This window comes from Merops nubicus, unplaced genomic scaffold (genome assembly GCF_000691845.1).
Source record: "Merops nubicus isolate BGI_N331 unplaced genomic scaffold, ASM69184v1 scaffold13753, whole genome shotgun sequence".
NCBI classification, from domain to species: domain Eukaryota; kingdom Metazoa; phylum Chordata; class Aves; order Coraciiformes; family Meropidae; genus Merops; species Merops nubicus.
The window spans coordinates 31597-45420 of record NW_008601029.1 but is presented as its reverse complement, the minus strand read 5'-3'; the positions used below and the strand labels follow the sequence as shown (position 1 = coordinate 45420).

The 13824-nt window shown below is 35.6% G+C and overlaps 1 protein-coding gene across 1 annotated transcript in view; it reads left to right on the top strand.

Moving 5' to 3' along the window:
* Nucleotides 1-2161: 2161 nt before the first annotated feature.
* Nucleotides 2162-13824, top strand: part of STXBP6 (syntaxin binding protein 6 (amisyn)) — a gene marked incomplete at its 5' end in the record, with an annotated part of 33247 nt that continues 21584 nt past the window's right edge. The window contains 5 exons of the mRNA XM_008937882.1: nt 2162-2242; nt 5207-5210; nt 6929-6966; nt 8689-8819; nt 10699-10864. Coding sequence (XP_008936130.1) covers nt 2162-2242; nt 5207-5210; nt 6929-6966; nt 8689-8819; nt 10699-10864 — 420 coding nt within the window. The remainder of the gene's footprint in view (nt 2243-5206; nt 5211-6928; nt 6967-8688; nt 8820-10698; nt 10865-13824) is intronic.

Sequence of the window (13824 nt, the reverse complement as noted above, 5' to 3'; positions counted from 1 at the left end):
AGCCCCTGTAACCATGACAGATACACAAACCAAGAGGCTTCCTTCAAATGCAAACTGGAAGAGCTGGTGAGAAAAAAAGCTGGTGGCCTCCACTTTAAATGTTTAGTCTTACCTTTGTACACGTGCCCATGTGCAAACGTAATGAAAAGGTGGCTCAGTTAGATATGCTCAAATGTTGTATGGTAAATAACAAGGTAACCTTTATCCTTTGATATCTTTTGAATCATGTGTTTGTTTTTTTTTTTTTATTCCTGGAAATTACCTATTTCAGTAAACCCTTTAGGAAATGGAGGTAGCAGATTGACAAAATATGTTTGATCACGTGCTTTTCATGATACTACACCATATTAAATAGCATAGTTTAAATCTACTAGATTAAATCTACACCTAATCACATTAAATTGAGTAAATTGAATGAACCTGCTGGAAATCTTTAAAGGCAGTAAAATCTTTGATGAAGAGAACGGCAGACAATTTCTCTGAAGTTTCTTAAAACTAGTTGTGGAGAGACATAAATATGGACACTGAAAAACTACAGGTTGTAACTGACTTGCTGAGAGTTCAAGCCATGCACCCATCACAGTTACTTCTGGCTTTTCTGACAACATACTGGATACCCACATATATTTCACTTTATTGTCAAGTCTTGTAGCTATAATTTTAGATATTCAGCTTTTGTTTAGTTGAGCAGTCTGAGAATGTACTTTTTCAAAGTACATTTTCAAAATACTAATTTGTTTAAGTACATTGTCATAAATCACTTTGGCACGTAGCTTTGGAAAGTTAGCCTTTTACATAAAGTTCTGAAGACACGGCTTAGGTAAACTTCCAATTTACAGAGGTGATCTTCACGTTAAATTTGTGCTAGTTACATAGTCTGTGTTCTGGTATATGCATGATGTTAGGGAAATCCTTCATCTGTCCTGATTGCATTATCAAAGTGAGACCTACTGTGCAAAATTCTCTCCTGCCAAAAAAGTTCCCTCACAGACTTTTCTTCAGTAGAGTGCTTACTTTAAAATTACTGTTCAAGGAGGTCCATGTCATTCTATGATTGCTGTGGCCTCATTTAAAGAGAGTGTTTAAGTATGAGAAATAAAAACTGAGAACTTTGCTAACAGTGTGCAAGCTTTCCTTTCTCTTCTACTTTTAAACATGTTTGATATCTTACTGTCTACGACAATTTTTTACCAGTTTCTGGTATTTCTTCTTCTTTAAAGTCTAGGAAAGCTCCATGGTTGATAAAGACACACACCTGATGCTTTGGAGAGTTTCCCCAAAGAGCTGTAAATATGAGAAAACTAATTTAAGTCAAATTTTCAGTCCTACCACTGCAAGATTATGCAATGGCAGATTAGAGTATTTGAGTTAAAAGAAGCACATTTAACAGGGGTGCTCTGAGATTCAGTGCTTTGCAGAGGACTTTGATAGTAGTAACAATTCAGACAGTAAGTGTTTACTATGTAGTTTCTGCTCTACAAAATATTTTATGTTAATAAAAGGAACTGTATGCAGTATTGCACGTGTCAAGTAGCAAGATACTCTGTATAGTAACTGAATGCTGTCTTCACATAGCACCTTCAAACAAAATCAAGCCCACTGCAGGTATGGAATTTGTTATCTAGAAAACTTCTTTTGCAGTTAAAATGTGTTTCTTTGGAGTCTAATGAGGGATGTATTCCTACTGGCTATGTTTAATCTGTGAATGTACAAGTATTAAGAAAAATGCATCACATCTGTGAAACTAAGATACTTAGATTTGAGTATCTGTTCAAAGCTTGAGAAATTACATATCCCTACACAGTTGAAGTATATTCCCAAAGGTCTTTCTGCATTGGGTTTCTTTTCTGAGGATACTGACTCAATTAATCAACAACTGATACTTGCTGTGTTTGAAAAATATATGCATATATTTATAAAATAAAAAAGTCATCCAAATGGTCCTACTGAAATTCATTCAAGTCCAGTGGTGGTAGGTTGTAATCCTAGAGTCTGAAAAATATTTTTCATAATATGAAGCATGTGCACATTTTGCTTTGCTGTAGTAATGTTACGAAGTAACTGTTTCAAATTAGTCTTGAACATATATATATATATATATATATATGTATATATGTATATATATTTCATATAAACTGTCTGTGTATTAACAAATACACAGTAGTTCCAGAGTTTGTTTTGGGGGCTTTTTTACTTCGTGTCTATACCAGTAGTAGAAAGTTGCCGTTCCTCAGTTCATACTGTAAATACTTTTATTTCTTCCTTTACAACCTTTTAGTGTGACAACAGAAGATATATGTATCACTTATTAAGATTGGAAGCACCTTTGTGGTATTGATGGCTAACTGGTTCTCCATAGTTGCAGGTGCTGAGATAACCAGAATGTGATAAAAGGAAAATCTCAAGCCACCCACATAGATATTTGCTGTGGTCTGTATCTTGAGCCTTGATTTCTAAACTAGACTGAAATAGGATGTTCTGAAATGTGCATAAATGCTTACAAGGCTATTTAAAGTATCCTACTCAGCAAAGTCTGTGTAGGATGCTGCCTTTCTTTTAAGAAGAGAGCAAAGAAGATTGAAATGATAGATGATCCAGACTAATACAGAAAGTCATGCGCTATGGTGGGCTAAAACTCTCAGTCACAAAGTACCTTCCAGTAAGAGACATATCCCAGGGCAAGGTGAGCTACTCATGCAGGATGGTGTAGACCAGGATCAGTAGGAGCTCAGCACTGTTTTATGGGTCCCTAGTGAAGACTTTTCTTCCTGGATTTGAGGAAGTCATCCCTCTTCCCTGAGACCTGGCTGGAATACTTATCATCTTCATCTACAGTAACTATGCCTTGGTAGATCTTTCAGAGCACCTTCCTGCCCTCTCAGTGAGGTTTTAACTAAAAACACATGCACAACTCAAATTTGCTATGTTTGACTAGAAATATCCCAAGAGTCTTCAAATACAGCTGGCTGTATGTAGGATAAAGAAGGTGGGAAAAGTTTGAAAGTTGGCTCCTCTGCAATATGGAATAGTAAAAGGCAATTCCAACAAAACCTGGAAGTTGTCATCATTCTGGAAGTGAATATGCGTTTAATAAGATTTCTTTCCAAATATTTGCAGCTAAGCAGAAGCTTGTGCAGAATAGTCTGCCATTCTTTCCACTGCTAACTGCATCTGTCCGTATAAATATCAAGAGCAGTTGCTTTGGTATCAATACTGTATTGCTGTAGTATATGAAGAATTTAAGTGAGCTATTAATTTATAACTGAAATACTTTTATCTTTCTAGCTTTAAAAACTTGATAGGAATGAAAAATGAGTCTCTCATGAAACTGCAAGGGCTGTCATGTGTATTGTATAATTGTATATGGGCTTAAAGTGTTTGAATAGGCATTAAAACTATTTCTAAGGACATTTATTTACCTGGTTGTGGGAAAAGTAAATATAATGGAAAAGTAGGTGCAAAGCTGAAAAGCGAGGCACTCTGCCTATAAGCAGCAGTTTGTTCTTAATGCACACAGTGCATTATGTTTGGAAAACATACAGGCTTTCACTTCAGGCTTATAGCACTTTATGGTGTCTAACACATAATGAAAACACTTTTTTTAATGACTCAAAACAGTTTTTCTTTTATTGGAAGGCTCCAGAAAACTGTTTTTTATAGTCGTTTATCTTGGGAAGATACCGTGTACCTTAATCTGAGATTTCAAGGGTAACATTTTTTTTTTTCCTCGATATTTTATTTGTGGTTTACTGTTAAGCAGGTAAAGATAACTTAAATGTAGAAAGAAAAAAATATTACTTAAAATTGTATTTTGAACAGTGTATGAATAAACCTGAATTAAGAGATAGATGTTTTATACATTTTTATCTGGAAAACGATGAGTGAGGCTGGCAACTTGTTACAGGCATTGATGCAGTAGATGCTGATTTAAGCGGACATCATGCAAATTGTTTGTTATTTGGGAACTAGTTGAACTATTGGGAAGGACTCTGGGAAAAATCGTGTTTTGACCTCTGCCTCTGCTATATCTGAAAGCTTCTATTTTCTTCATGTTTTCCAATTTGATGTCAAAATATTGTGCTGTGCCTGAAGAAACAAAGGAGTTAATTTTTTATTAAACTCCTGTGTATTTAGGGCTGCAGACATCTCCCTGTCCCATTTGGCAAGCAGAGTAGGTGGGAACTCTGTGACTTCTCCCTGCTTTCAGCTCCTTAGATCCCAGATGGTGAGAAAGCAGCACTGTCAAAGGAAGTAAAAAAGGAATATGGGCAAAATTAGGAAGTGCAATGCTGAGAAGTCAAGCCTCAACTCATCAGACATTTTGACACTCGTCAAGCCTTGACCAGCAAACAGGAATTTAAACCTGCCTCAGTTTGAACTACTGTTTTCTTTTTAGCGAGTCTAGCTGTCTTCTAATGCAAACTCAACCTTTTTTTCTGTACCTAGAATTAATCCTGGAGGTCACAATATAAGTCAGGGTTCTTATTTAGCACTGTCTTCTCAGAGCATCTCTTTGTATTGGTGGCTGAAGTCTAAGAACCGTGACAAGTGTGAAGGTTGTAGGAGGCAGCAGCTGGACAATCACAGCGGGAAGGCTCAAAGTTTTAGAATTAATTTAGACTCCACATTAAATAAGTGTTTAGTTGAAACTGCTGTGAGAAAACATGAAAGAGTATTTCACTTACACATGTGCCTCTCAAGTTTTAAAAACCTCTTTGGAACTTAATGCTAACTTACATTATATTTATGATGCAAAATGATGAATAATGGCTTAAATCTCAGAAGAAACAGTGCTGTCTGTTAATCTGGTATTCAAAAACATACAAACAAAGCAAAACCAAAACAGTCCTCACAGTGTCTTCCATCATAAATTGCTGTAGCTGTTTTCTCATGCTTTCGCTTACTTGACCAATAACTAACTGTATGCTCTTTAAAAAAAAAAAAAAAAAAATATATAGATAAAAAAAGCTTATTTATTTGCATATGTTGGTGCACAAAAAGACTGTATTGAGCTACCATCTACTGATGAGCTGCAAATAAACATTTTATTTTGTCCACGCTAATACAGCTTCTTATTTTGAAGGCATGCTATAAAGTTCTGGTAAAAAAAAAAAAAAAAAAAAAGGCAAAGCAAATTAAAAAATCCCACTTAAATTGAAGCATAACTTAAATATTGTGTTGTTTTTGTTTTTGTTTTTTTTTTAAGGTAGGTAATGATTGTTTAAGATTTTATCAAACATCTGAATTGCTTGTCAGAGAAAAAAATGTGGTTAGGAGCATGCAATTGCTACCAGGTTTTTTTCAGGTTCAGGAAAAAAACGTTTTACATGCTTGCAAGGTAACGCTCACTCAGTGGCTTGCATGGAAGTGCTCTAGTTTGCAAAAGGACATAATGAGCAGCTAGTGAGGATCATTTTCCTAGCTGCCAAAGGGTTTTGCAGCATTGTAATGACTGCCATACTATTGTCAAGCTGTCATGGACTAAATGAAGGGTTTGAAGTATGTTTGGTGGGTTCGTGGGTAGCTGGGGTTTTTTTTGGATGTTCAATAAGTGCTGGCTTTTTCCTGTAACACCAAAACACAAAATGTGAAATGTAACTAGATATGTTTGGCTATGTGCAATAGTTTTGAATGCGAGACCTAAAAAGGAGGAGGGCTGACATTTTTTCCAAGAGGATCACATCAGCTAACTTGAGACTGAATTTCTACCCAGGACAACTGAGGTACCCAAGATCCTTATAAGGTCTTCTGTTGAAGAGCCCTCTTGGCCTCTCCCAGAGTTACAAAGTGGTGGATGATGTAGAAACGGTCATCTAATTAAGACCTTTTTACAGTTGATCCCTAATAAGCATTTGTAAGAGTTTAGGCCATAGTTTAGGCACTTAATGTCATATTCTTTTGCTGAAGTACAGAGCACTAATGGTTTCAGCTGAAGACAGTGCTGCTGTTTGTTATTTATTAAAAGTGGAATAAAAAGAAGTTTGGAGAATTAGATTTTAGGTATATAAAATCACCCAAATAATTTATGGATGTGTTGGTATGTGAAGATTAGACTTTTAGTGTTTAACTGTCATATATGTAAAATTTTAGATTTTCATCTTAAAATACATTATGACACCTGTTCTCAAGAGCATTAGAATGTATATCATGTAGAAGCCTTCAGAGCAGTAAGAAGTTTGCTGTATTAAAGTTCAAGGCTATGCATTTCACGACTGATTATCCATGAGATAAAGGTATCCATGGGATAAAAGTAGCATTTGATCACGTAATTGTTATGTCTAGTGCTTCCTAGTTTTGAACACTTTGTTTTGCAATGCTACTAGCATTAATTCTATATGTGACTTAAGTGTAGCATGCACAATTTTTTCTTTTTAATGCATGGCTCATTCAGCAGTAGATAATTGCCTGGTTTGCATGGAAAGGGAATAATCCACAGACCATAAATCTTGAGGAACTGTTAGATAGCCTTCTATTAGTACTACTTTGTAGAAGATCTGTGCAAATTGGTGAATGCTACAGAGTCTTCCAAAGTGATCAGTGGATTTGACAAAAAAGATCTAAGTATGAACGTGAACTTAGGGCAAGTAAGGACATAAGTTTGTAACTGCTTCTGTAACTTGTGAATTGGTTTCCCACACAGTGGTGCATAAATTTGCAGTAGAGATGGAACCTGTATATACAGTAGAAGTATAGATAGGATGCCTGTCACCTCTGCTTCACTGATACTGTTAGGCTTGGGTACATAGGCCACTGAGCAATCACTTCTTAGCAATATTTAGTCTTTACATTTCAGTATTTGTTCTGATCTAATTTTGCTGTTACCTCTCTGATACTATATTGTTTTTTCTCTGTTCTGTACTATTTGACATGCAATTCTAAATTGCATACTGAAACAATTTGGTTCATAGTGTTTCAGCTGCTGCTGAAGATACTTCTGGCAATCTGTTTATTACATTTGTATCAGTAGTCTGATCAATATATTGAGTCCAACTATGTTTTCTGTTCCAAAATAACCTCTTTAAAAACAATCACCTGCCATGTGGAATGTTAGTATTTGATTTTTTTAATTTTTTTTTTACCAACTAAAATTTCCTTGGAAATAAATTTTCCGTTTATCAAATTAAGTTCTTACAGGGTTTCTTGGACTTTCCTAAGCACACACCAGAAATTGAACTGAAAATACGTAAATCCGAGATATCGAAAAGAACTTCTGATATTAATCTGCATTTGCTAATCTATTCCAAAGTCCATGTAATGTCAAGACAGTGATCTGTGCATTAGTAAATTTTCATTCTAAGAACTTTAACTTTACAGGATGATGAGTTATTACATCAGCATTTATTTACTGTGTAACTGTGCCCCTGAGTGCAGAAGTGCATGCAGCATGCATCTTTGCAGTGGGAAGCCTGCTAGTTTTCCTGATTATTTGGCTAAAGGGGGAGGTGCACAGAAATAAGTAATTTTACTATTCAAGTCTTGATTATTTTAAAAGCTTTCTTTAACTGCCAGCATCTAAAAGCAGAGAATAGTGATTATTGTTTTTTCCCCCAGCAATACTCTTTTGGGAGGACCATATGGATAAAAGGATAAGGAGAAAAATAAATGACACATCACCTTTAGTAGACTGTATGGTACAATGATTTTACAAGTTATTTCTTTACAGAAAATGGAAATGTGTTTTGAAGTGATTTAAAGTACAGCAACAGCTAAATAGCATGTAAACAAAATACAGAGCATGACTATAGAAAGTGCCTAAAACTGTTCTTAAAACTTCTGTGGAGATTAAAATTATACTGATAAAAATTAAATTTGTTTGTGTAGAGAAAAGGTATAATATGGGAAGCCAGTGTTCCTGCTGTTGAAAAGTTAGCTTTAACGCTTAAATAGTCTTTGAAAACCTGATTTGAAGTTGAGGATAGACTAATTAGAGTGGTGTTAGATTGCCTTTCTTGCTTTTCAAAAGCAAAGCAGTGTTGCATGGCTTATACAGACTACTATAGGATTTGATTTGTTTTACCCTGTCAGTGGAGTTAGTGTATATGCTTAACATCTATTGACTGGAAACTGAGAGTTGAATGTCATAGATACTGGTGGTGTAACACGAGTGTGACCTACATGTGACTTATGAAACGACTGAAGAAACTTTTTTTTTTCAATTACCAATATGAAATCCAGTCTAAAGTAAAAGGAGTTTTGTTATAAAGGTACCTAGTTTGACTTACATGGAGATGTCTTTTTTTTTTTTCTCCTTCTTTTTTTGAGTTCTCCAGTATAAAATGACAAGAAGAGAAAGAAATGAAGGAGGGGGGTGGGCATGAGAAACACGAATTAGCATAGGGAAAAGAGAACAGTAAGGTGACTGTTAAAAATGCAGATGGAAAGGTTTAGTTCTGTTTTTTACAGGGTGCTGGCAACTTAAGCTGATAATAGCTAGAATGTATCCAATTTTGAGTAGCATAATGCGGTTTGGCACCATACCATCCTTCTGATGATAAGGAATGTGTTTTGCAGTATGTTATCCAGGAAAGGGAATGTATGTTGCTGTCAGATTGAGTGATATGTATCCACTTCATGGGACATTTTAGAAAGTATACCAGCAAACCAGCTCCTGATACAGTGAACTAATGGCATGTTCCTGAAATATTAAGCCCATTGCAGTTATGTTTTTTTTTTCTTTTACATGTTAAGTGACAAACAAGAAACCAGCTCAAGCATCTATTACGAAGGTGAAGCAGTTTGAAGGCCACACATCTTTTGTCAGGAGAACACAGTGGATGCTTGAGCAGCTTCGCCAGGTCAATGGTATAGACCCTAATCGGGTGAGTTTGAACAGTTCTTAAGGATGAAAACTGACTTCTTTTATAACTGATTTGTGAATCGCATTCTTTCACTATTCAGAGAGCATCTGGAAAGATAAGATACAGGTTTAAGTGCAAATTCTCAAAAAAGAAATGTCACTGGAGTGTATGAAGTAGATTTTAATGGGAAAGATGAGAGGAGGCCAAGGCTTATAGTCATGGACTTTTTTGTTCTTGTCTTTCCTTGCTTTTCTTCCTGCTGTCTTTATGAAGAGAAAAATAAGAGCCTTGTTTGCCTTGTCTTTAGCTTATAAGCCTCTTGAGGGTCCATCTTGGCATGCATCTGTGTTGTAAAATAGAGCAGTAAGTAGAAGCAAGGACAGGAGAGGTTATTGGGGTTCAAATTTGTCAAATATTGTGAATCTTACATTTTTTTCTAGGACAGTATTTCTTATCTTTTTCTACAAAAGGTGGTAATGAGGTTTAGTTGCCAATGGTGTGTTAACAGTGATTTAGACAACAACAACAAAAGAAATAAACCACCCCCCTCCCCCCCCAAATTATTCTGGAATTATTCCTTTAATGTGGAATGTACAGCCTGACTTGAGCTGTCTCAAGACAAAGTTGTGCTAATATGTAATAAGCTTTTGAATACAAATTTTAAGTAGTAAAACTACAGAATTAGAAGTTAAGAATCTGGCTTATACTACGTGATCACAAAGTGACTTACTGTGTTTATTGTACAGCAAAATATGTTTGTGACCTAACCCCCTTAGTTCGTTCGAAGCTCTGTGCTGATCAGCCACCTAAGCATCTTGGCAGAACTGCACCAAATTCTGTTACTACCCAGTACTGTCTTTTGTACAGAAAAAGAAGCCCTTTGGCTACAGTCTTATGAAGTGCAAGAGGTGTAATTATATTTTCTGTGGATAAAGGGACAATAAAAATGTGAGCAATGACAGATATATGATTTTTAGGCCCTTTCCTAGCATCTGCTCTGCAGCTGTGTAAATAAAAGATACTTGAGATACTCTCAAATTAAAAGTCCTACAAAGTTCTGAAGCTTAGACATGTTCTTTCAAACTTGTCTTTCTGTCAATTCCTAGTAGCATCGATTCAAAAAAGCATTTACCAGATCAGAGTACAAAACAATATTAAGCTAATAGCATTAAATATATCACATTACTTCTTGCATAGGATCCATTTATTTTCGCAGTTAATGAATGGTATAGACCTGGGTTTTGATTTGTTCTGGGAGTGCTCTTTTGTTCATAAGACTTATACAGCAATTCATGATAATACATTAAATACAATGACTAGCACTTGCTACTTGATTTCCTTTTTTTGGTTGGGCATCAAAAGCAGAAACACATCTGTAAGTGTGAAAGTAGATTTTGTACGAAGAGGCACAAATCCTCGTGTAATCTAGAAGACACAAGTAACTATGTATCTGTAGGTAACAAAGGTTTCTTATGAGATTGCAACTTTTAAATTTGTTTTCAGGTATTTTTGTAATGGGTTAATACTCCTCATTAAAAATAGGTGCTAGGAAAAAGAAACCTTCCTGCCTCTTTTTTGGTTTTGGGTTGGTTGGGGTTTTGGTTTTTTTTTTTTTTTTTGGTTGTTGTGTTGTGTTTGTTTTTGTTTGTTTGTTTTTTTGGTTTTTTTTTTTTTTTTGGGGAGGGGGGTGTTTTGGTTGGGTGGTTTGGGTTTGGGGCTTTGGTTTTTTTAATGCAAAAATATGTAAAGGAAAAATAATCCCAGGGTGGTCTTGAGTTGCATAACCTTTCTGGTTTTTTTCCAGCACAACACCTTTTAAAAAAGTAATAGTTCTATATCTTTTTTCAAGTAATTTATAAAACTGGAATAATAGTAGTGTGTGGGTTTTTTTTTCTTCTAGGATTCCCCAGAATTTGATTTACTATTTGAAAATGCTTTTGACCAATGGGTAGCAAGCACAGCTTCAGAAAAGTGCACATTCTTTCAGGTTCTACATCACACTTGTCAGAGATACCTTACAGACAAGAAACCAGAATTTATCAACTGTCAATCTAAAATTATGGGAGGTAAGTCAGTTGGAGCTGGAGTGCTTTGTACAGTTGGACACAAAATTCTTTGTATGTGAGTTGTTCTGTGTTCAAATGAGCTTGCAGCCTAATTACATCTTGAAATCCTGGGTCTGAATATGCTAACTTCACAGTAGTAAACTTTGAGGCTTCAGCATTTCTCCATCAAGCACCACTTCACACTCTTCTGCTATATTTGCTTCCCTGGTCTTCAGTTCTAGAGGCAACATCCCCTGCCCACCCTGTGAGAAGTCATTCTTCTCCCTCTCATCAGCAGCTTTGATTTCAATTTGTCTCTCTCTCTATATATTTGGCTCAGAATAATTTTTTGTTGGCCTGAAGTATTTCCTACTAAAAGCCTGTTTTGCATTGGCATTTCCTCACAAGTCTGTGAAAAAAATGGTTATTACTAATCTTCCCATAGGATTTTTTTAATTTACTTTGATCTTGATAGAAACTAGTTAGTTTAGAGCTTGGTTAGGTTTCATAAGTCACATATCTTAAGGTGAATTTCCAGGATTAGACCAAAAAATATCTGGTTAGGTTAAAAAAAAGTCTGGCGTTTATGTGAAATTAGTATTTATCATCCACTTATTTAACAACAAAAGCTGTTTGGGGGGAGGATTCTCCTGTATTTCACAAGGTATTCTTTAAGAAAATAAACTTTTTTAGTTGTTCTCTTAGCCTCAAATTTCTGAAAATAGACTCCTTTTTGTCCACTGTAAAACAGTATACATATTAAAACTGTTGCACCTCCTGTGTTCTTCACAGCTGGAATAAAAAATTGTTTTTCTCTTGCTCAGTGAGTCTCCAAACTGTAAAAGAGAAGTGACTTGGGGGTTTGTTTAGTTGCTGTTTCTTCCCTCCAACAGACATCAGTAATAAATACGAAGAGCCTAAGTCAATTCTTTCTGGCAGTTCTCCTCTTTCATAAATCTAGAAGGTTTCTGTATGCTAGTAGCAGAGCTATATTTTGTGCAGCCACTTTCATATGTTTTTTCTTCTGGCTCTTTGTCTTCCATCCCCTTCCTTTAAAACACCAAAGGTAAACTTGAGGAAGGGGGAAGTCATCTTGTTTGGTGCTTACATTCTAGCTACTGACACTGAGGTTACCACTTTGTGGTCAAAGTAAGAACTGTTCTGTCAATGGTCTTTCTCATTTAGTGTCTTCTCAAACTAAGAAAAAAGGCACAAAATTTCTTGTAAAATTTTTCATTTGTTTTTCCCCCTTCCACATTAGTAGAATTTGCTTTGGCTTTCTTTTTGTTGTGTGTGGGGAAGAGGTAGGAGCAATTTCTGCTCTGATGGCAGAAGGTATCTTCTACAACTTTTTTATTTCATATGGAAGAAAGCTCATATCAAGCCTTTGTTTGTCATGTGTTTATTACTGATGCTGTCATCCTTCCTGCTAGTAAGTCAGTATTCATAAACCTTAACACATTTCAGTCTCTGAAATTATTTTATTTTCATAAGCTTGACCTGTCCAAAACCAAGTTCCTGATTCAACTGACCCAAATATTAACAAGTGTCCTCACAGTGGGGAGGGGAAAGAAAAGAGAAAGCTACCAAAAACAAAAGTCCTCTTTAACAAATAACCAGAATCAATAATTATAACAGGCTGTGCAATCATGGTATTGGGAATTGTCTTGTAATATGGAAGGTGCACTAGTCTGTTTAAATGTCTGCTTTTTCTGTCAATATTCATATTGGTATTCTTAATGCAATGTCAAGTTTTCTACAAAAATTCTGTGCATATACTATAATTACAAGCTTTTTTGGTGTTTTCGTGCCTGCAGATAAATTTCTTATCCAGTTCCACAAGCATAGTTCTAGCATCCATGGTGATGTTTCTTGAAAATACAGATAATTATGGAAAAATAGATGAAATTAGCATTTCAGACTAAATTTGAGTTGTGGAAAAATTTTCCACTATGTTGTTTAGCATTTTTCCTAGTGTTCTGGTATACATGGGAATATATTTCACTAATATTTCCATCCTTGTTGAAAGCTTTTGGATTACTTTATATTTAAGTGTATTACCTAGCGGAGCTGTGCTTCCTCCACTGTTTAAAAATAACTTACTCTCATAGCAACTTTGAAGTATCTCCCAGTTAAAGGCAGATCCCGTTGGTAATACATAATACTGTGAAGTTAGTTCAGTCACTGGGTTATGTTAGTTCATCTGTTACTGTGAGGCAAATGAAGCAATTAAATGATGAGAAGTGGCGTCATTCATTGACTTAGAAGCTGTTCTGCAGTTTGGTGAGTGGAAGGCTCAGACACTGGGGAGATTCTGTTCTGCTAGTCCCCATTTGAAGCCCAGGGATGGCCCAACTGTGTATCAAAATCCACGTAGTCTGAAACCTGCAGTATCACCTTTTTTTTTTTTTTGGAAAATACAGTAAAATGTGCTGTCGATCTCACCACATGTGAGGGTGTGAAAAGTAATATTCTTTTTGGGTGGTTAGTCAGTTTAACTTCTAATAACCTGCAAGTATTTTTAAAATAAATTATTAGAATAGATGCTTACATCTACATCCCTGTGTACGTAATGATGTAGATACGTACAAATGCATATTTAAAAAAAAAAAATAAAGCCAGTGAAGAACACTTCTGAAGATGAAAGAATTTGAAGGGCTTGTTTACAAGCTTCCTTATCTTATTGAGCCTTATTCCTTCCTGAAGGATAGGAGTGAAGAAAGTGAAATTCGTGCTGTTCCTGTTTCTACAGGAAGCGCTTAAGAGCTTAGCTGTAAGTAAATATGGGTGTCCCTGTGGAACTGCAGCCCCTTTTCATTGCCTTCCTCCTTTTACCTACATGCACACTCTTCCCTCTGCAGGCCAGAGCTCTACCCCTTATTCTTCTCCAAAACCACTTTTTGCTTTATTTTTGTTTTAATATCATGTAAGGATATACTCTGAGGAGTTAAATAGACTAGACTGTTTTCCTTAACTTGATT